The sequence below is a fragment of the Topomyia yanbarensis genome, chromosome 3 (assembly GCF_030247195.1).
Source record: "Topomyia yanbarensis strain Yona2022 chromosome 3, ASM3024719v1, whole genome shotgun sequence".
NCBI classification, from domain to species: Eukaryota; Metazoa; Arthropoda; class Insecta; order Diptera; family Culicidae; genus Topomyia; species Topomyia yanbarensis.
This window is the reverse complement of record NC_080672.1, coordinates 392,154,951-392,178,802: the sequence shown is the minus strand read 5'-3', so window position 1 is coordinate 392,178,802 and position 23,852 is coordinate 392,154,951. Positions and strand designations below refer to the sequence as shown.

Sequence of the window (23,852 nt, the reverse complement as noted above, 5' to 3'; positions counted from 1 at the left end):
GTACTCCTGGACTCGCAACTGACATTCAGAAACCATTACTCTCACGTTATAGCACAGGGAAATAGAAACCTTGGTTTCATAATAAGAATAGCCAACGAGTTTACTGATCCATATTGTCTGCGGGCATTGTATTTTTCACTTGTTCGGTCTGTCCTGGAAGCTTCCGCAGCCATTTGGTGTTCTTATACGAGCATTTGGACTAACAGAATTGAAGCAGACAAGCAAGATTCCTCCGCTTTGCTCTTAGAACTTTGCCGTGGCGTAACCCAACAGAGCTACCACCATACATTGATCGCTGTCGTCTGCTCAATATTGAAACTCTTGCAAAAATGCGAAATACATTCAGAGCGGTATTTGTTGGGAAAATATAGCGGTATTTGTTGGGAAAATATTGACTGGCCATGTTAGCGATAGCAACAGGGACTATGTCCGGTATGTACGGCTCACCTGGAGGGTACGAAGGACCAATGTTAGCGACAGCAACAGGGACTATGTCCGGTATGTACGGCTCACCTGGAGGGTACGAAGGACCAATGTTAGCGACAGCAACAGGGACTATGTCCGGTATGTACGGCTCACCTGGAGGGTACGAAGGACCAATGTTAGCGACAGCAACAGGGACTATGTCCGGTATGTACGGCTCACCTGGAGGGTACGAAGGACCAATGTTAGCGACAGCAACAGGGACTATGTCCGGTATGTACGGCTCACCTGGAGGGTACGAAGGACCAATGTTAGCGACAGCAACAGGGACTATGTCCGGTATGTACGGCTCACCTGGAGGGTACGAAGGACCAATGTTAGCGACAGCAACAGGGACTATGTCCGGTATGTACGGCTCACCTGGAGGGTACGAAGGACCAATGTTAGCGACAGCAACAGGGACTATGTCCGGTATGTACGGCTCACCTGGAGGGTACGAAAGGCCAATGCTGGCGACAGCTCTGCTTAGTACGGGGCACTTGGCAAATGAGGAAAAAAAGACTGGTTCGGCGTATAAACTATATTTACTTCTATTTCGACCACGTGTACAATGTTTAATGAAAATTTTCTTACATTTTTCGGAAAACGCCTCCTGCGATCCAGTCTGCTATAAAGCAAAATCTTAGCTATAATCATATTTTTTTTTGAATTCTCATGGCATACTAATTTCTAACATCCTCCGGGGCAGCCACGGATTTAGGTATTAGTAGAATGATTTTTGTTACCGGTCTAGTGTATACAGATTTTGAGGTACGAATAACAACAGTTCGAATCTTTCGATCTGGGCCATAATGAACCTTCTCAATTATCCCTTTTGGCCAACATCCTCGATGCATGTTTTCATCCACGATCATCACAAAATCGCCAACAACATACTCATGGTAGTTTCGATTGTCTGGCCATTTTTGTCGTCTCAATAGCTCAGGACGATATAAAAAAATCCACCTTCTCCAAAAACGATCCGCGTAAATTTGTGCATGTTTATACGCAGCTCTACAGTCCAAATCTCGTTCCTCAAAATCATGATCGTATTGCATAAAATTGTTTCGCCCCAGCAACAACATATTCGGTGTTAGCGGCTCAGGATCTTGCGGATTGTCTGATATGGGTATTAAAGGGCGGTTGTTGATGGTGTTCATAACTTCACATAGTACTGTTCGTAGCACAAGATCAGTTGGATGTCGCTCTTTCAACATTGTACCAAGGGCGGATTTCACTGAACGAACCAAGCGTTCCCAGCATCCGCCGAAATGAGGAGCTCCTGGAGGTATAAATGACCACTCCACACCTCGGACGCTCAATGTTTCCTCGATTTGTTGGTGATCAAGCTCCTTAGTCAACCGTTTCAATTCTTGATCGGCCCCAGTAAAGTTTGTACCATTATCTGTGTTGATCTTTTGGGGTACACCACGAATAGCCATGAAACATCTTATAGCCATAATGCAGCTGTTTGTGTCCAGGGACGGTACAATTTCTAAATGCACTGCTCGACTCGTCATGCAGGTGAATAACACCATCCAGCGTTTTTCCAGGCGACGTCCAACTTTAATGGTTAACGGACCAAAATAGTCAATTCCAGTGTGAGTGAAAGGGTAAACAAACAGTGTCGTACGAATCTTTGGTAAATCTCCCATCTGCGGTACGGTCGGTTTTGCACGAAGTTCACGACATGTTACACATACATGAGCGTACTTTTTTACCTGCGATCGGATTTTTAATATGCGATACCGCAATCTCAAATTACCCACAACAGTATCCACTCCTTGGTGACAGTTTGCGATGTGATACATCCGTATAAGCAAATTTGTAAAGTCATGATTGTCTGGTAGTATTACAGGGTTATTCATTCCAAAAGGATGCCCATCATCCTGGATGCGTCCCTGCATTCTAATAATGTCATCGGAGATGAATGGCGAAAGTGAAAACAAACGGCTCGACTTTTTCACAAAACCTTTAGTTTCTAGGCACCGTCGTTCTTCTGCAAAACATTCCATCTGCACCTTCTTGTACCAAGCATTTTTAGCATTGGTCATGTCGTGAACGTCTATCTTGAATGTTTCAGGCTTTTCTTTTTTAGGAAGGGCAAGTATTTTTTTCATTTTCAGGTAATACGCAGTCGCTCGAATCAGTCTGTTGTAATCGGAAAACCTTTTGATGTCGGGAAGTTGGAGGTCAATCGTTTCAGCAATCTGGTAGCATAAACCTTCATCACGGATACAGACAAGCTCGTCGTGAAAATTGTTGGATTCTTCCGAAGTCAAATCTACCACGTCGGGAGCTGGCCAACACTTACGTTCTTGAGCTAGAAATTCGGGGCCTTTCAACCATTCCGCTATGTTGGCGAATTTCGAACATTTTGTTCCTAAATCAGCAACATTAAGATACGACGGAATCCAGTGCCACATTGCCGTATGATGACCGTTCTCTTTTATTTTAGATACACGGGATCCAACGTAGGCAGTTAGTTTCTCCGTTGTCGAAAGCCAACCAAGACAAATTTTCGAGTCGGTCCAAAAATGAATCGAGGTTACTTCGACCTTCATCTCTTCCTGCACCATCTTCATCACCTGACTAGCCAAGACACAACCTTGAAGTTCAAGTCGTGGAACCGTTTGCGATTTCAACGGAGCGACCCTTGATTTCGCACATACCTGAGTCACATAGCTTTTGTTCGGATTTCGGTGTACCATGAAAATCACGCAGGCAAAAGCTTTATCGCTCGCGTCGCAAAAAGCATGCAGCTCGACGTTGTTAAACGATGGAAGCTCCGGAAAGTAATACCTGGGAATTCTGACATCACGTAACTTTGCTGTTTCCTCTAACCACTCTGCCCATTTCGGAATGAAACCATCGGGAATCTCATCATCCCAATTGATTTGCAAGCGCCACAAATCTTGAAACAGAATTTTCAAATGGATTGTTACCGGACTAAGCACTCCTAACGGATCAAAAATTCCCATCATAAACTTCAATAGCTCTCGCTTGGTGGGAATCATATCAGTGGATCGAAGAATATCGCCAATCTTAGGAAAGTCCAACGGAAAAACAATTTCATCAGTCGCAACGTTCCATCTCAAACCCAAAACTTTCACGTCATCTGGTTTATCAACATTGGCTCTCAACTCAGGATCCAATGACTGTATGACAGAGTCTGAGTTCGAGACAAATTTCCCCAATTTGAAACCGCCATGGTCGTGAGCCGTGATTACGCGATCGATCAACTCGATAGCTTCTTCGTCGGTATCAGCACTATCAAAATAATCATCTACGTAGTGCTGCTCCACGATGGCTCGTTGTACTCCTGGTAAACGTTCTTCAAGTTCTTTTGCATTAAAGTTTTTTATATACTGAGCTATGGACGGAGATGATACCGCACCAAAAATCATAGCCGTCATCGTATACGTCTCAGGTGGATCGGTTCGATTCATGCCACGCCAGAAAAAACGCTGTGAATGTTGATCCTCTTCGCGAATTTGTACCTGATGAAACATTTCTGTTATGTCTGCCAAGAACGCCACCTTTTTCTTTCTTCCTCGCATCAATACCGCAGTCAGAGGGGGTACAAAATCTGGACCTTTCAGCAATAGGTCGTTTAATGAAAAACCGTTTGACTTAGCTTTCGCGTCCATCACCAATCGAAACTTATTACCACTCGCAACGCTGAAATGTGGTAAATACCATGTATTGGGAGGCTCCGAAAGCTCATCTGGCTGCAGCTTCCTTGCATACCCTTTTTGGAGGTAATCATTTATTTTCTTGCAGTACATCTCAGCAAATTTTGGATCACCAACCATTTTTCTTTCCATTATCTGCAGACGACGCAATGCTTGTACTTTGCTATCAGGAAACGTAAAATTGTTATATTTATATATTTGCCCAACTTCGAAACGATCACCGATTCTCTTCAGTGTTCTGTTCATGATGTCAAGTGCACGTTGATCTTCTTCTGAAAATTTATCTTCCTGGCGAGTTATGCCGAACTCTTCAATCTTGTACATATTCTTCATTAAAGCTGTTAGCTCCGTATCATTATTATTTGAACAAAGGAGAACATGGAGAGAATCTGCTGCCACCGCCAACGTTGGTTCTATTTCTCCATGAATGGTCCAACCTAGGTGACACCGGGTTAGTTGGAGACCTCTCAGTGAATATTGTATTGTCTTTAGAGGCACTATAAGACCAGCATTATTCGAGCCTATCAACAATCTCGGCGAAGCATTTTGAATCGTACTGAGTTTACTTTCATCGAGTAACGGATACATTTTTTTAATCTTTTCCAGATCAAAGTTGACACGTGGCAGGTTCATATTCTGAATGGTACGAACATTATTCAATTGGAACCATTTTGCTTGTTGGGAAGGCCCTGATATTAAAAAGGAGATCACCGTCGATTCTTCGTCCTTGTGCGAGATTCCGTTTGTCCAACGATACGTTACCGGTACTATAGGACCAACTAATCCCATTTCATCGGCAAGTGTAGAGTCTATCATTGTAAGGGAAGAACCCTCGTCGAAAAGAGCGAACACGTTATGGATACCACCTTGACCACGTATTTGCACTTTGCCCACGCGGAGAAGAGTGTTCACATTTTTAGCATTCACATTACATAAATCTTCGGATGCAAATTTATCCGAAGGTTTACGGTTCGATGGTCTTTGAAAGTCATCTGAGTGTACAAGCTCGTGGTGATTACTTTTACAGATGGAACAGGTCCTGTTAGATTTACATTTCTGACGCGTATGGTCGGTCTTCAGGCAGACGTAGCATACTCGGCAAGATCTTGCTGCAGATCGACGTTGATCCAGAGATAGTTTAGAAAACCGATCACATTTGGCAAGGCTCAAATGATCCTTTGAACTGCACAAAGGGCACTGCATGTGCTCATTCTCATCATCTGGAGTAGTAATGTTAAACACAGGCGGTTTTGGTCGAGGGTTTGAAGTTGGCTTTTTTGTCATGAAAATTGGATTCATACTCGCCAGTTGATTGTCCATCTCATCCTCCAACCACCGAGAAAATGTGTCGAAATCAATTACTCTGTCTTCTTTCATCAGAGATGCTTTGTGTCGAATCCACATCTGCTTGCTGAACGCCGGTAGCTTTTCCACCAGGTGCGAAATAAGTTCGGGATTCATTAGGTAGCTTTTTGCGTTGGCGTTTTTTAATGCAACAGCGGTACCGATAACTGCGTTATAAAATGTACGAAAAGATTCAATACTTCCGTCCTTGACAAACTCAAGGTTCCGTAAAGTATCCAGCCTATTTGCAACTACCCACTCGGATCGACCAAAGTTTGATTTCAGCATTCGCATAATATGATGGACATTTTCAGGTGACGACAGTAGTGCTTCAACAGCTTTGCGCGCCTTTCCTTGAAGCGCCTTGTTAAGTCTTCTCAGGTTATCACGGTCTGTTAGCTGGAACTCCGTTGTAGACGTCTTGAACTCGTTCTCAAAAATCGGCCACTCAGGGACTTCTCCAGAAAATACAGGTAAATCTTTCATTTGACGAACTTGGAGCGCTTTGAATGCTTGCGTTAAGACCTCGTTCATTCCTGGAGAGCTACCTTTAGCTTCCATCTTGGTACGTGCAGCTTCTTCGATAGACTCGTCAGGTCGTCGATCGTCGCTTTCATCTGGGATTTCGCTCACCCACTTGTGAACTCGTTGTGACGAACTGTAACTAACAGACCCAGAATCAGAGCGCAATTCATAAATTTGCAACTCTCGTTCCCGTTTTCTCTTCAAAAATTCTGCCTTCTTTTGCTGACTTTTCAGTTCTAGCTCTTTTTTAATTTTAAGAGCTTCCAATTTTTGTTCAGCCAAAATCCGATCCTGCTCTAGAGCGGTTTCAAGCTCCTCCTCCTCAATCTGATTAGCCAACTCTAACGCCCTAATCTGACTTTGGGTTTTGCTTACAACTGATGACCTACTACTTTTTGAATATCTACTATCTGGTTTAGAATTATCTTCAGTTTGTAAATTAATGTCAGAATCTGGTACGATAGGCTTTGCAGCCGGAAATGTATGTACAGGTGTACGCTGCATGGTTTTTCTGTTTCCAGTCTTGGAATTTTCCAAGTAATAATCCGCAAATCGTTTTGGCACAGTACCTGTTTTCGATCTCTCAGAACAACGCAGGATTCTATCCATATAAACTGATTGATGGTTTTCGAAGGACCAATGTTAGCGACAGCAACAGGGACTATGTCCGGTATGTACGGCTCACCTGGAGGGTACGAAGGACCAATGTTAGCGACAGCAACAGGGACTATGTCCGGTATGTACGGCTCACCTGGAGGGTACGAAGGACCAATGTTAGCGACAGCAACAGGGACTATGTCCGGTATGTACGGCTCACCTGGAGGGTACGAAGGACCAATGTTAGCGACAGCAACAGGGACTATGTCCGGTATGTACGGCTCACCTGGAGGGTACGAAGGACCAATGTTAGCGACAGCAACAGGGACTATGTCCGGTATGTACGGCTCACCTGGAGGGTACGAAGGACCAATGTTAGCGACAGCAACAGGGACTATGTCCGGTATGTACGGCTCACCTGGAGGGTACGAAAGGCCAATGCTGGCGACAGCAACAGAGACAGCTCTGCTTAGTACGGGGCACTTGGCAAATGAGGAAAAAAAGACTGGTTCGGCGTATAAACTATATTTACTTCTATTTCGACCACGTGTACAATGTTTAATGAAAATTTTCTTACATTTTTCGGAAAACGCCTCCTGCGATCCAGTCTGCTATAAAGCAAAATCTTAGCTATAATCATATTTTTTTTTGAATTCTCATGGCATACTAATTTCTAACAGGCCAAATGGATGCCCCAGATATTCTCCCACAAATCAACATCAACGTACCCCCAGAAACCTTAGACACAGAGAACAGACATCCATGATCGAACAAAAATATTTAAAAAACGTGTGGAAACATTTGAACTAATATACGATAAACACTAGCGCCGCCAAACCAACTTATCCCAACTATCCGTCAAATCCGGAACTGGTTCGAAATCCTGAATGGATTCAGTATGGAATCTTGCTCAAGTGAAACAACCGATTCTGACTCCATCGGTTCATGCATTTGAGCTGGGATTCATACTGGAAGTCCGAATCGGTTCCGGACTAGTTTGACTTGGTAGAGGAATAACCGCTGTCAATTTAGTCAATCATGAATTACGCGAATGTGTGCGTTGTTTATATTCATTAAAAGCTTTTAAATACATATATTACATTTTATTACATATACATCACATGACAACTATATACAGGAAAATAAATCATTATTCGAGTTCTAAAATTTTGAAAAAGAAAAAACAGCCACGGTAATATTGAACTGAAAAAAGGTGCAAAATCGGCAAAGTCCCAAAAAGTCGATTTTTATATAAAAATTTTTTTTTTCGAGATAACATAAAATCTCGACGTTTCATGCATTTTAAAGATGTTTGGCATCAAAAATACGAATTCGATTTCTGAAATTTCATGAGGTCCCCCCATTGAAAAAAAAAAATTGAGTTCCGGCCTATATGGGAATTTCATATGTGACCGGACGATTTAGTCTATATTTCCGGACCCATATAAGCGATCCGTACGAAATTTTATTGACATCTATGGGGATATTATAGCTATCATTTGGGACTAAGTTTGTGAAAATCGGCCCAACCATTTTCGGGAAACTGATGTGAGTTCGTAAATTTTGAAAGATGGCCGCTTTTCCCGGGCACTTCCGGAACCGTCTATGGTGGTCAATGTAGTCAACGAAAGTTTGGTTGGCCGTCGGTGACCTAGAACAGAAAATTTAAGTTGTTTGAGAGACATTTTAGCGAAATTTTTACCTTTTTTGCTTTCATCGGAGTATCGGTTTGAATCACAATTTGCTATGTGATCGCACGCCACAACCTGTAACTCCGGAAACGGAAGTCGGATCGGGATGAAATTAAATAGCCATTTACGGGGACGCAATACCTTTCATTTGCGGCCAAGTTTAGTCGAATCGGTCTAGCCATCTCCGAGAAACCGATGTAAATGTTATTCTGAATTTAGATACTTCCGCCGGGGCTTCCGGAACCGATGATGGTGGCCAATGTGACCAAATAGACTTTGAATGGATGTTAATGACCTAATACTACAAATCGAAGCAGTTGTGGTCATATTTTGGAAAAAATTTCACCTTTATACATTCATTGCAGAATTTATTAAAATCGACATTTTCTGCGTGTTCGTACTCATCACCCTGTAATTCCGGAACCGGAAGTCGGATCCATTAGAAATTCAATAGCAGCCTATGGGAACGTTGCACCTTTCATTAGAGACTAAGTTTGTTAAAATCGGTTCAGCCATCTCTGAGAAAAATGAGTGACATTTTTGGTCACATACACACACATACATACATACACACATACATACACACACAGACATTTGCCGAACTCGACGAACTGAATAGAATGGTATATGTCACGAGGCCCTCCGGGCCTCCGTTAAAAAGTCGGTTTTCAGAGCAATTGCAATACCTTTCTATTGAGAAAGGCAAAAACATGACGACAGTAGCGCACTTGGTTTGGATATCCCAACTACCTTCGAAACCGTTAGATTTTTACACAAGTTGAATGCTGAAGATGGACGTCTGTTCTCTGTGATTGAGTGGTGAAAATGAACCTTTTATGGCATCAAAATGTAGCTGAGGTTTCAAACTAACAATTAGGACCTTTTTTTCTCACATCTATCCACCTAAAAGGGCGATTTGCTTGAGTAGGTCCGAATAGCCCCGAGTTCCCCTAAATATTAAAAAATACTGTGAATAGCGAACTTATATCAGGTATTTAAGTACACATGATCTAAATGAAACGAATTGTTTATTGAGACACTAGAAGAAAAACATTCTTCGGCAAAATAATTTTCTGGGTTTTGGTACTCTCTGCGGAACCAGTTTTCTGTGTTCTGGTTCTTTCTGGGTGAAAGTTTTCTGGGCTTTGGTACTTTCTGGGAATGTTTTCTTGGAATTAGTACTGTCTGGAATGTGTTTCTGGGGAAAAAGCTTCGACATTTTTTCTTCTGGGGAATGGTTTTCAGGGGAATGTTATACAATCATCAGTGTGCAATCGGGTTGTCTCAACAAACTATTTCTGCAACCTATGTGCATAAACTGTACACCTACCGTCTCACCGTTGCACTTGTCAGTATGTGCAGTGCTTTATGTTCACACCTATGACCGCATACCCGGCTTCCCATGAGCGTTTTAGCGGGTCATAGGCTATCCTTCCATGTTGGTCAGAGATACTTTGCTCCTATACACACCCATAAATACAGGCATAGATTCATACATACGAACTTACATTCATACATACCTATTATTTGGCACAAGTTGAGAGCATGTAATGTCGTGTCATCTAATCAGTCTAATTCTATTGAAAATCATCCTACCACCGCCTTGCAGTCTACGTCATACAGAAACGCTAATGATGCGATCATCAAGAATATGTCAGACCTCAATTGACCCCCCCCCCTAGACACGAGCTTGGCCTTACCAAACCGTAACGCGGATGGCGGCTCGAAAACTGCAGCAGCTTGAAACAATATCTGATGTTGCTCCAAATGCATGTAATATCCAAGACTGACTTGGACAATTCCATCGAGCCTTGTTTGCATACCTTACATAACGAGACTCACTGTTCTCCATTCACCCACATGGAAGATGAGGTAAAAATATATAGAATTGGAGCGACGCTTTACCCTTGTGTAGTTTGTAATTAAAGCAAAAATAATTATGCCAATTGACGTTATTCCAAACGCCTCTATGCAAAATGGGGTACAATCATCATCTTTCAGTACGTGTTACCAAACCCTTTAAGTATAAGATATTCAATTGACTTTAACATATATTGCATATATTTCTCTACTTACATGAATAATTTTCTCTACAAATAAAGCCCGTATGTTTACATTCGCTTAGCGCATAAACAAAACCAATAATAAAAAAAATCCTTCACCTACAATTCAGTAATCCAACGAAAGCAAACAATGAATCAATCATTAACGGCAGTGGAAGTCCAACGTCAAACGGTCACCTCGTCATCTTCAATTTCTTCTTCGTCTTCCACGATTTGTTGTTGTCCCAAATTTTGTATTGACTGAGTCCGTTCCTGTCCAATCTTTGCCAAATCAGTAATGATCTCTTTCATTACGTTCCGATTTATATTTCGCGCCATCTGGTACAGCAGAAACCAGTGACCAATGTTGGCCTCTCGAACAACACGCTTCACGCGATGATAGCTAAACGGTGCCAGCTGACAGTAGATGAGCTGTAAGCGAACACTTTGACAGCATATCTGGATCAGTCTATAGCAAACTTGAACTCCGGAAATAATGGCCAGACAGATAAACCATAGCCAAAGGAAGGCAAAAATTTTCTCGTTCACAACGTTCTGAGGAAGAAGACAGAGCGCGTCGAAATTCTGTTTAGTTCCGCTGGGACCAACAGTGATGAATTCACATGTAGCCAGCTTCGGAAACACCAAAGAATTAAGCGACATCCACGAATTCATATCCAGAGAAAACAATGCTTGTACGGCAGGTTGATAGCTGTTCCAGAATCCTCCAAAAATAAAGCGCATCATCCACATATTAAATAGAACAATCAAGAAGTTGAGAAGCTCACACCCGAAAAAGATTAGCGCATAGTTGCAGTGTTTTCGATTTGGTTCTTGCGTTAGATACTGCAAAGTGAGGCCTTTCCGAACTGGATTCCAACCTGGCGGAACCAAAATCGTTGCTGAAATGTGATATTTTCACTGTAAAATTTACCTACAATCGAACAACCAACAATAACATACTTAAACCTTCGCATAAATCTTGCATCCGCGATTTTTCATAGATTCGCCACAAATGCTTTGGTAAGGAAAACAGGAATGCTTGGATTGCCAAGAGAACTGACACCCACTGGTAATACTTTATGTAGACTCGTTCTTCTTTAGGAATGCTTCCCATTCTATCACCTATCTCGATGAAATCCCAGCTGGCGTGAACTGGAATAAAAATAATGGTGTTGTTGAATAAGATAAATGAATTGTAATTTACACGATACGTCAGGCTTCCGCCACCGGTACAACACGTCCACGTAACGTCAAAATTAGTTACATGCAGTTAAATCTATGGGGGTACACGAAAAATGTATTCAACTTATCCTAACCGGTGACGTGATGTTGTTTCGTTGACGTATCGTCTGAATCGGGCTTAAAGCACTATTAACACTTAGGGACCAAAGGTGTAAATTTGGCTAAGACGATGCATTAGCTTCCGTCATGTCGCGTCACCGTTCTATGTAGGAATTCACACAAAACAGCAACGGCACGGACGGGACGTGTGAGCGAGAAACGCCCTCAACTTATCCTGGTGGAACCGTGACGTCTGACGTGTCGCTGATGTATCGTCTGGGTCGGGCTTTTAAGAAACATCATACTTACCGAATTTTGGGTCATTGCTTATGAAGGTACCGAGAATCCAACAGAAGGTGTTCAAACTTTTCTTAACACTTTCAGGTGCGGTGCTGATGCAATCGATCGGTTCACCGAAGTAGGTGCGAGCGGACAACAAAAGCGTAAAAAATACAAGCAAATAAACGGTTACACGACTGTGTAAACGCCATACCAGATTCGTCGAGTCGACCTCTTTCGTTTTAAGAAAATTCAACAACGGTTTCAGGAGGTCGATCATTTTAACTGATAAATTTCCTTTGTATTATATTTCGGAAATAACTTTTCTAACTGAACTTTTTGTAAACTAACGCCTAACAAAATGGAGAAAATTTAATCTGTTGCGCCGCTTTTAATCCGTTGAATTGAAACGATTGAAACTGACTACGATGGGTGCAATGCGATGTGAAAGCTTTTGGAGTGAAAGAAGATTTCGAAATAACCCGGTCAAATCTACCCAGCAAAGTTCAGCCGGAAAATTAGCATGGTTCCGAGTCCAGTGAGCCAACCGATTCTAATTAGAATCGAGTGTGTCATTGCACAGCAGAACCCCAGTTAAACTCATTCTGGAACCGGCTCGGATTTCTGGATGGAGTCAGTATGGTTTTCAACTCAAATGCAACAACCGATTCCGACTCAATCGGTTTCAGAATCGGTTGTTGCATTTGAGCTGAAAACCATACTGGTTCCATTCAGGATTCCGAATGGTTTGACCGGGACCCAGCTGACATTCTGGTTCCAGTAACACAACCAATTCTAATTAGAAGCGGTTGTGTCACAGGAGGCGGAATACAAACTCCCACTGAGAAGCGTAAGTAAAAAATTGTTTCAAAATCATTCAACGCGGCTCCAACGGTGTACGTTTGTTGAACGGTTATTTGGACGTTGTCCAAATTGGTCCAACGAACGTCCTTCATTGGACGATTTTGAAACCAACCGTTCTTAGAAGACAGTTAAACTCATTCCGGAACCGGTTCGGATTTCTGAATGGAGTCATTATGGATTCCAAATCAAATGCAACAACCGATTCCGACTCAGAATCGGTTGTTGCATTTGATTTGGAATCCATACTGACTCCATTCAGGATTCCGAATCAAATTCCGAATGGTTTGACAGGGATGTCGCCTGTGCAATAGCATTGGGTTGTTTTGATTTTAACAAAGGCAGATGTTAGCTAGGACAAAATGGCTGCCTAGCAGGGGGCTGGTTCTTACAGCTACTCTCTAAGAACGGTTGGTTTCAAAATCGTCCAATGAAGGACGTTCGTTGGACAAATTTGGACCCGTGTTGAACGATTTTGAAACAATTTTTTGGACGTCTCAGTGGATAATTTCTTCACTTGGATGAAAACCGGTTTTTGTTGAAAACCAGTTTTCGGCTAATTCCCTCTAAGAACAGTTGGTATCAAAATTGTCCAATGAAGGGCGTTCGTTGGGTCAATTTGGGCAACGTCCAAATAACCGTTCAACAAACGTCCATCATTGGACCCGTGTTGAACGATTTTGAAACAAATTTTTGGACGTCTCAGTGGGTTAGTCACCAGCAACCCGAAAACTGGTTTTCATCCAGTGAATAAATTGGCCGTTAGAGTGCTAGAACGAGCCAGCATTTCGTCTCATTTTCCAACTGAACATCACTGGGTGCAGCCGGAATACTATACCTCTCCGCAGATATACCAACTACCTTCGAAACCGTTAGAGATTTTCACCCAAGTTGAATGCCAGGGATACCAGGTATATTTTTCAAATGTCTTCACATTTCATAAAAAAATGTCTTCATTTGTCTTCACCGACCAGGATTCTGAATCGGTTTTAGATTTTGAGCCAGAATTCTGCCAAAAATCGGTCAGACAACCGAAACAAATTTGTCTTGTATATGAAAAACCCGTCTTCACAGCCTTTCAATTGTCTTCAAAATGAAGACATGTCTTCACATCTGGCATCGCTGTTGAATGCTGAAGATGGACGTCTGTTCTCTGTGACCACAGGGAAATTGGATGCGTATCCCGCTAACAGCTAAATGCTTTTCAGGGGGTGTCACTCCTGTTACCCAGTGAGCAAATTTTCTGGCAGAGACCGCTCTGCTAGATTTCTGTAAGTCTTGGTTTGGCAGCCCTGTCAGATTTCTGCGCGTATCCTGCCGGGTTAGTTGAGCTAGGGCGAACTCGGTTTCGCTCGCGTTTTCTGGCAAATTTTGACGGGAACCGAGCTGAACCCTGGCATAACTCGGACATAAACTGTGCAAAGATCCTGGCAATTCCTACCTGGTAGAATTTAGCACGAATCGAGCAAAACAACTGACAAAGATGTGGCAGGAAGCGTGCAGAGACTTGGCCGTACATTTCTGGCTCGATTCTGACAAAGATGTGGCAGGAAGCGTGCAGAGATCTTGGCCGTACATTTCTGGCTCGATTCTGGATAAAAGTGAGCAGCATCGGTTGGTTTAACCACTGAGAACTGACATACAAGTCAAGTTTTGAACTTATGTAAGAAATAAAACTGTCGCTTTGAAATGACAACAGCAAGTAGCATCTTGCCACTAGTCGGCGCATCGATCGGCCAGCAAACGCGATACAGGACTTGTGTGCAAACTTGGATACAATAATGATTCACGCATGCGAACCTGTATACGATGGTGATTTTCAACGTATTTTCATTTAAATGTTTACACAGGTTTTTCGGGAAAGTTCGTTCTAGCTTATATGTCTGTTCTCTGTGGTTTAACCGCTTCTGTCTGAAACGGTCGTTGCATTTGAGCGAATTCGTTGCCAGAATTCTCGCACAAATCGCGCAAAATGCTCGCAGAAACTCTGCCGGCATAGATTTCGCTTTGCTCAACTTTTGCTAACTTTCTGCTTGCCACGCTGACCGAGTAAAAGCTACACTAAACAGAATGACATGGTAATGCTGACTACAGAGTCATGGTTGAAAAAAACATTTTCAATAAATAGTAAAATTTATCATAATTTATTTCAAAATTATCACAAACTGCTTGACTCTACAATGTGGTTTGAATAAACGTTTATGGTAGGTTTTACTATTTTGCATATTCGATTTGAACAGGATTACATTGTTGAAAAGACTTCGAAAATAGTTAATGTTAATATGCTTTTGAGCTTGAGCTTTGGATCGCTATCAATTTACAAATTTTTGGTAATTATTAAGGGGTTTACTAGTTATTTATATCCAAAAACAGTTTATCTTTGGAAGTACTATAAACATTCTAATATAATAATAATATTAATATTCTCTGGTTATGCATGGAATCTAGAACCAGCGAAGTACACAATTCTCATCGGTAATATTTGTTTCTTAATTACGCTGTATTTTACTGATTTTGATTTCAGGTCATGGTATTAGGGTTCTGAATCTGAATCTATATTATCTACCTCATGACATTTTTTTTCGGTGACCAAGAACTAGGAGCGAAATTAGGTTATAATAGTCCCCCATCCAGAAAACAAACATTGCATTTTTCAAGCAGATGTTGTAAGTAACTATTAAATAAATATCGAAATCTAGAAAAAGCAATTTTTGATTTATTCAAATAAAATTCTCATTATATTCCAATTACTATATAATGGTAAGCACCACTAGTGATTTTAATTAGCTAGCAATTTTTAATACAACCATGTGTATGGTAATTCTGACCATTGGATGTTGATGTAGGCATAGTAAAAAGTACTAAAAATATAACCACAAAATAGTAAGAAATACCATGTCTTTATACCAGAAAGACATGGTACAAATGATAGGAATCATATTCAAGTCAAGCATGATATATGGTCTACCAAAATTCACTGGTACACCCTTTTTAATTTGAACCCCTAATCTAGTAGTTAATACCTGAGTGCATATAAGGAGAGTGACGACACTGTCAAAATTGGAACAATGATTTTTTGTCAGTGTCATTCCAAACGAGACAAATCCATGTATTTTGAGAGGTCATTTGTTCGTTTGGAATATTACTGACAGATAATCATGACAGTTGTCTTCACTCTCCTTACATACACTCTGGTTAATACCATGGTCTTCGTTTCAGTGTATGGAGATACAAGATGGAGAGAAAGGTGGGAACATTTGACACTTTTGAGTATGTGTAATATTCTTGCAAATATTAAGCATGGCGGCCGGGGCCCTTGAAGTAAACATCAACATCCGAACGAGCATTCTGATTCTTTGGCGCACGATGAAAAGTGAGAAAAGGTCGAGCTTCACTTCGGATCTATCGATTAGAACACTTATGGACACTTTTTACCTCGAAAAACCGATTGAATTAACTATTGCCGAACCGAAACGAAACTTATGGCAACAGAAGGGCCCGCTACGTTAACTGTTTATGCTTTTATTCTTCATATCCTCTTGTTTTTTAAGCTTCATCGATGAAACCGCAACCGCACTCACACACAGAAAAAATGTGCACACCTGTATCCGTCTTGATGGAGATATACAGACTTTGACAGTAGTCAACATATGATGGGCCTAGCCGCTTCTAGGCTCATGTCGCCAGTGCAATAGCATTGGGTTGTTTTGATATTAACAAAGCGAGATGTTGGCTAGGACAAAATGGCTGCATAGCAGAAGGCTGGTGCTAGTGCTTTTGTATCAATTTATGCGTTCAAGTTTAAAGCTGTCAAAAGGGATATTTTTAACTTTTAAACTCTCGACAAACATATGATTACGGCATAAAAGCCAACTGTCAAAATTTTCTTTGATAGGAAATTTCAAACAAACTGTTACCCGCCAATCACAGATGTTTATAGTAAACAAAAGAAAAAAGTTTTCTCTTGCATTAACTGGTATGAACTGCGTTTAGCCATTAACGGTTTGTCCGGAATTTCCTTTCAAAGAGAATTTTGACAGTTGGCTTTTAAGCCGTAATCGTATGTTTGTCGAGAACTGCTTTCATTAAATTTCTCCTTTGAAAGCATTAAATTTTGAAACTCAATGACGTCATCGCTGGTTGCTTCGGGATTGTTTACTTTTTTCGCATTACTAACCAGACAAATCCCTTTCTCTGTCAGAGTTTTAAATTCACGTCATTGGAAGGAATTCCGGCTCATTTCCGGCTGAACTTTACTGGGACGACAGGTGACAACCCAGTAAAGTTCAGCGGGAATGAACTGGAATTCTGGCTGGTCCCAGTTCGTATTCCGGCTCCAGTGCAACAACCGATTCTAACTAGAATCGGTTGGGTCACTGGAGCCGGAATACGAACTGGAGCCAGCCAGAATTCCGGTTCATTTTCTGAGGCTGAGCTTAACCGGGAAAGATCGGATAAAAAATCGATTAATCGAGACAAAAAGATCGATTTTGAAAAGAAATCGCATTGATATCGCCCATTCCTACCGTGACAACTCAGCTGAAGCCTGGAAGTGTATCGAATCGATTTTTTTCTGGTACAATAATTATTATTTAATTTCAACTAAATCGTGTTTTGAACATACTTTGTCATATTAATGACTAAATTTTTTAGTGACTATGGAAAATAATGCAGAGGTATGATTTTTGAGTTATTTTTAATTATTTCTAACAAAAGGTTATGTTTTGATTTCTTTCACCAGCAATCAAACCCCAATCCGGTAGTTATGCTGCCACCTCCACCGCCACCGCCTGGAATGTTTCTGGCAGGCCCCGGTTGGACGCCTGGCCAAGAACGACCTTCATTACTTGGGGCTCCTGGTGTTCCGTCACTATTGGGAAATCCTGGTGGTTCCCCATCATTGTTGGGTGCACCGGGAGGTCAACTACCCTCAATGATGGGGCCACCCGGAGCTAAAGCGGTCTCACTGCTGGGTCCTCCGGGAGGTAATCCTCCCGTCGGTTCTCTGATTAATACTCCTGGCCAGCCGACAATGGGAGTTCCCGACAAGCCAGAAGATTCAAATAATGTTCTTCCATTGATGTCAATCAATTTGGGAAATTCCGAACTGGAGCTGGAAGACAAGACACCATCTGAATTGATTCTTCCTAAAGTGTTGGAGGATGTACTCGCACTTAAAACGATTCGCGCCAAAGAGTTAGGCGCGGAAGAAGTTCTGGCCACAACCGGTGCTGTGGTACCAACAATTCCAATGCAACCGCCTCCACCGGCTGGAGTTATGAGCTCCTATCTCGACATGGAAGGCGATTCGGACGAGGACAATATCGATGGTATGGCTCCGCCACCGCCAGTCATTTCCAAGGCGGAAGGTAGATTGGATAGGAACCGTAGGCGGAAGCAACGAAAGAAGGACAATAGAAGAGCCAGGCGGGAACAACAGGCGATTGTTTTGCAACAACGTGAAAAAGACAAAGAAATTCAGCCGAAGGAAACCATAACCAATGGTATTGAACATGAACAGGATAAGTCTAAGGTAATATGGTTTTCATGATATTTTTAATTTTGGACATTGAACCACAACGGTGTAGTTGATGTTAGACTTGTTGCAACGTTACGCTACACCCGCTTTATAAACATGTAGTTTAAATTTTTTGTTATTCTTAATAGGAAAATGACAAGGAGCCAGAAGATCCGAAGAAAGAAGAAGATAAATCGAAGGAACAGGAAAAGAGTGTGAAAGATGATTCTGACAAGGAGAAGGCTAGAGAAAAGGATAAATCAAAAACGAAAGAAAAAGGAAAGAAGACCGAAAGAGAGAAAAAGAAAGACAAAGTTAAAGAAACCTCGCTGATCGAAGATGAACTGGAAAAAGTGGAGATTGAATATGTTCCAGAGAAACTCACAATCGCAGATTTAGCTCCTATGTATCGTCAGTTCTATCGGGTGTTCGAAATATTTAAACTCGAAACAAAGCCGAAGGAGGTGGCAAAAACAGAAACGACAGAAACCGAAAAGACCACTGCGACTAAAAAACCTAACGAGAAAGATGACGATGACGATGATGATGACCCAATGGATATGGAAGACCAGGACGAAAAAGAACGAGTTTCGAAGCGAAAAATGAAGAAACTAACAAGATTGAGTGTAGCCGAGTTGAAACAACTGGTGGCACGGCCGGATGTGGTTGAGATGCATGACGTAACGGCAAGAGATCCAAAGCTTCTAATTCAATTGAAATCTCACCGTAATACGGTGCAAGTTCCGCGGCATTGGTGCTTCAAAAGAAAGTACTTACAAGGAAAGAGAGGCATTGAAAAGCCTCCCTTCGAGCTACCGGCCTTTATCAAAAAGACCGGTATCATGGAAATGAGAGCTTCATTGCAGGAGAAGGATGAAGCAAAAACGCTGAAAGCTAAAATGCGTGAGCGTGCTAGGCCAAAAATGGGCAAGATTGATATTGACTATCAGAAACTACACGATGCATTTTTCAAGTAAGTAGACCGAATGAATCGCATATTCTTTTGTCCGAGAAAATTATCCCATATTATGCACAATAAGTAAAAATATCTATGCACAACTATCGCCAGTTAATGTATACAAAATGTTGAAGTATACAAAGTGTACTTTAAACGGTTGAAGTCCAGTCTGTTTGAATAGTATTTTCACCGATAATTTTGCATCAAACTAACACTAACGCATTAATTTATTTTTTGGCAGATGGCAAACGAAACCTCGTATGACAATTCACGGAGATTTGTATTACGAAGGAAAAGAATTCGAAACCCGGTTAAAGGAGAAGAAACCTGGCGATTTGTCGGAGGAGCTGCGAGTTGCTTTGGGAATGCCTATTGGACCAGCTTGTCACAAAATTCCACCACCGTGGTTAATAGCACAGCAGCGCTACGGACCTCCTCCCAGCTATCCGAATCTTAGAATTCCCGGATTGAATGCACCAATCCCGGAGGGCTGTTCCTTTGGTTATCATGCCGGTGGATGGGGCAAGCCACCGGTCGACGAGAACGGCAAACCACTGTACGGTGACGTGTTTGGTATGAGCGCTAGTGAACATGATGTAAGTCGTGTCTCGTATTATCGTTTGTTGCACACTAACAAAATTAATCTTTCAGAACGGTCTTGGCGAGGAAGAAATTGATCGCACCCAGTGGGGTGAACTTGAATCTGAATCGGAGGAATCGTCCGAAGAGGAAGAAGAGGACGGTGAAGATCTTGGGGCACCAGTGGACGAAAGTGGTCTCATTACACCGGCAGAAGGTCTGGTCACTCCGTCTGGTCTAACCAGTGGCGTTCCGGCAGGAATGGAAACTCCGGATACGATCGAATTGCGCAAGAAGAAGATTGAAAGCGAAATGGAAGATAACGAAACGCCAGTATTGTACCAAGTTCTACACGAACGGCGTAACGAACGCATTGGGGCTTCGATGATGGGATCGACTCATGTGTACGATTTAGCTGGAGCAACTGCCGCAGGAGCCGTTGGTGGACCTCGTGCAGGTCGTGCAGGGCCGCTTGATCGTGAAGGTATGGTTGAATTAGCTCTGGATCCGTCAGAATTGGACATGGATAACGATGCAATGGCTCAGCGATACGAACAGCAAATGCGAGAGCAGCAAAGCCACCTGCAGAAGGAGGATCTTTCCGATATGTTGGCGGAGCATGTGGCGCGACAAAAATCGAAGCGGAAACGGCAGCAGACCGATACAACCAGCAAACAGCAGAAGAAATACAAAGAGTTCAAATTCTAGACTGCTGGTCGCTCTCAAAAGAAAAAATCTACTATTATTGCATATTTCATACCTGTAACACCATGGACATAAAGGTATCAACTACAATAAAACACGTAACTGCTATACGAAAGGCCAAATTATTATTTAAGGATAAAAACCGACAAGCTCGAATACCTATATCATGGCCTATATCATCAATTGTTAATTTGGTAGGAATTTTAACATTTTACAGTAACAACCTTTATGACTTTTGGGAAATTTTCATAATTTGAGAGACCACTCTTTTTCTTAGCTGGCTGATAGGACTGCAACCAATGGTTTAGTGGATCTCGACCTGTCCGCAAAATAAATTTTGTGAAATTGGACGTAGTGGTGACTGTTTGCCAAGTAAACACTGGTCTTCGGAAGGAGAACAAAATTTTGCGCATGTTTGTCTCAGAGTGTGATGTCATATCTAGTTTTTTCTTTACAATGGAGAATGCATTTACGCAGACCCAGTATACGTGCTTAGTAGTTGCCAAGCTACCACACGGAAGTGTACTGAAGTGTCGGGCTCGACCAGGACTAAACTACCTAACGGGTAATACCGACTAAACTCCATTGAGCTCTGCCATCTTTCCCCGAGGAACATCCCGGCATGACTTCTGGGGGGATGGCAGTACTTAATGTACTCACTCACTCTCGCTCACGCACGCACACATCCAGTATGAGGCTTACTTGGGTGCTCGCTCTGACACTCCATGTGAGGCTTACTTGTGTGCTCACCTCTAGCATACCATGTGAGGCTGACTTATGTGCTCACCCTATCACCTGATTGACTCTCAGTCATACCACTCTAGTACACCCTTTCACTCGCCCTGGTATCCCATGTGGGACATTTTTCTAGGTTCCCACTTCTAACATACCTTGTGAGGCTTACTGGGGTGCTCACATTTTACACACCGTGTGAGGCTGACTTGGACGCTCACCCTACACTCCTCAGGCACGCCACGAGGTATCAATAGCGATAGGTACCAACATTCTACGCTCCGACCCTCCCATCTCGGCATGGGCAGTCCATACATACGTTTATTCACTCACTCTTCTGACATGCTTCGGTGTGACTACCGCGGTTGCCACCCTCTGTGCCATTCGCCTACGTCTCCGCGCTCAGCCCATTCCGCTCTAACTAACCAATCACATGTTAGTAATGCTTGTCGTCTGCTGCTCGGTGCGCCAGATTCTCTGCAACCTGCAGGCAATCGAGACTGCGTTCCACTTCTCCACCTCTTGACATATCCTCTGGATAAGGGTATCAGGACTTGTGTCCCGGCCGCAGACGTCTAGCATGGAAGTGAACTTCCCCATGAGGTCTACCTACCCAGCTCGATATGTTAGGTATCTGCCAGTGGGTCCACCTACCCACTCGCGCTGCCATCTGGTGACCGAAGCCACCCTGATACTCTAGTGCCACGCTGCTCAAAACACTCCTCGTCTTTCCCGATGACCAGCCCGATTGGCATCATGCTCGCTATCATGCAGGATGCATCGTGTGATACCGTGCGGGTGTGGTAGGTAGATATCAGTCTGAGACACATAAATCAGTAGGTTTCCGAAGGTAACTTTAGGTTACCCCTAGTGCTCTCGCCGCGGTACCTAAGGATAGTCACGGCAACGCCTGCCAGTAGCCTACGTCAACTAGCGCACACCTTAGAGCCACTGAGAACTGACATACAAGTAAAGTTTTCATCTTGTGTAAGAAATAAAACCGTCGCTTTGAAATGACAACAGCAAATAGCAACTTGCCACTGGTCGGCGCTTCGATCGCCCAGTAATCGCTATACGGGATTTGCGTGCAAACTTGGATACAATGGTGATTCACGCATGCGAACCTGTATGCGATGGTGATTTTCAACGTATTTTCATTTAAATGTTTACACAGGTATTTCGGGAAAGCTGTTCTCTGTGGTTCTACCTCGGGGATTGACTCCCTGTAGACCTCCAAGGTTACATCATCGGAGAAGCCGAAGATCTTGACACCAGGTGGGAACTCCCAGTAAACAAATTTTCTGGCAGAGACCGCTCTGCTAAATTTCTGTGTCTTGGTTTGGCAGCCCTGTCAGATTTCTGAGCGTATCCGTATCCTCCTTCATTTCCGGCTGAACTTTACTTGGCTCCCGGTCAAACCATTCGGAATCCTGAATGGAGTCAGTATGGATTCTAAATCAAATGCAACAACCGATTCTGAGTTGGAATCGGTTGTTGCATTTGATTTGGAATCCATGACCCCATTCAGAAATCCGAACCGGTTCCGGAATGAGTTTAACTGGGCTGTCGGGTTAGTTGAGCTAGGGCGAACTCGGATTCGCTCGCGTTTTCTGGCAAACAGGAACCGAGCTAAACCCTGGCATAACTCGGACATAAACTGTGCAAAGATCCTGGCAATTGCTATCTGATAGATTTTAGCACGAATCGAGCAAAACATCTGACAAAGATGTGGCAGGAAGTGTGCAGAGATCTTGGCCGTACATTTATGGCTGGATTCTGGATAAAAGTGAGCAGCATCGGTTGGTTTAACCGCTTCTGTCAGAAACGGTTGTTGCATTTGAGCGAATTCGTTGCCAGAATTCTCGCACAAATCGCGCAAAATGCTCGCAGAAACTCTGCCAGCATCAATTTCGCTTTCCTCAACTTTTGCTAACTTAAGTAGGGTTACCAAATGGACTGAGAGCAAATTAAGGACATCGCTGCCAAATCTATTCGGAATTGTACCCTGAATCTAAGAAAAGACATGACAATAGAGGGGTCGTTTTTGTTCCAATTTTACGTCAGAATGTTCCAGCTCCTAATTGGTTGATACTGACATTTTGCACCGTACGCAATGTTACTGCAGGGATAGCGGAATCATGTTTGGCAGTGTTGCTATATTTATAGGAAAATAATGTAATTACTTTTGACAAATAATATTGTTATCGTTAAAAGAGTAAAAATGAATAAATTTTGCGACAAAGTAGAACAAGTATCTACCACACGTTTGCCGTATACGTGGTTAATTAATTTAAACAAAAATAAGACAGTAACCAAACCGTAATCTAAAATTGAATTGTTGTTGTCAGGAAATGGTTTCATCAAACATCTATGACATGGAAAACGGTGCCATTTATTAATAAAATGGATTCAAGGTACAAAATATTGCAGGCATAAAATAAATTAACAAGAATCCATTTTTATTTATAAAAATAGCAACCCTGTTCGGAAGATTTCGGCAGGGTGGAAATCTGCGAAAAGAAGAATGTCGATTGAAAATAAGAAGCCGATTATAACGTCTTGTCTTAGGCCTGAATCAGT

General features: G+C 42.4%; 3 protein-coding genes across 3 annotated transcripts; 1 reads left to right on the top strand and 2 right to left on the bottom strand.

The window, feature by feature from the left end:
• Positions 1-1,145: 1,145 nt before the first annotated feature.
• LOC131688307 (uncharacterized) lies at positions 1,146-6,530 on the bottom strand. The gene has a single exon (XM_058972508.1). It carries the CDS (start codon positions 6,528-6,530, stop codon positions 1,146-1,148), a length of 5,385 nt encoding a protein of 1,794 aa, XP_058828491.1.
• A 3,822-nt stretch (positions 6,531-10,352) lies between these two features.
• LOC131690324 (innexin inx4) lies at positions 10,353-12,378 on the bottom strand. Its single transcript, XM_058976018.1, has 3 exons — positions 11,950-12,378; positions 11,320-11,511; positions 10,353-11,258 (listed from the first exon to the last, which is right to left on the bottom strand). Exons 1-3 carry the CDS (start codon positions 12,197-12,199, stop codon positions 10,543-10,545), a joined length of 1,158 nt encoding a protein of 385 aa, XP_058832001.1. The 5' UTR covers positions 12,200-12,378; the 3' UTR covers positions 10,353-10,542.
• Positions 12,379-17,314: 4,936 nt separating this feature from the next.
• LOC131690393 (splicing factor 3B subunit 2) lies at positions 17,315-20,655 on the top strand. Its single transcript, XM_058976122.1, has 5 exons — positions 17,315-17,456; positions 17,522-18,313; positions 18,448-19,271; positions 19,498-19,852; positions 19,908-20,655. The coding sequence occupies exons 1-5, from the start codon at positions 17,439-17,441 to the stop codon at positions 20,541-20,543; spliced, it is 2,625 nt and encodes an 874-aa protein (XP_058832105.1). The 5' UTR covers positions 17,315-17,438; the 3' UTR covers positions 20,544-20,655.
• Positions 20,656-23,852: the final 3,197 nt, after the last annotated feature.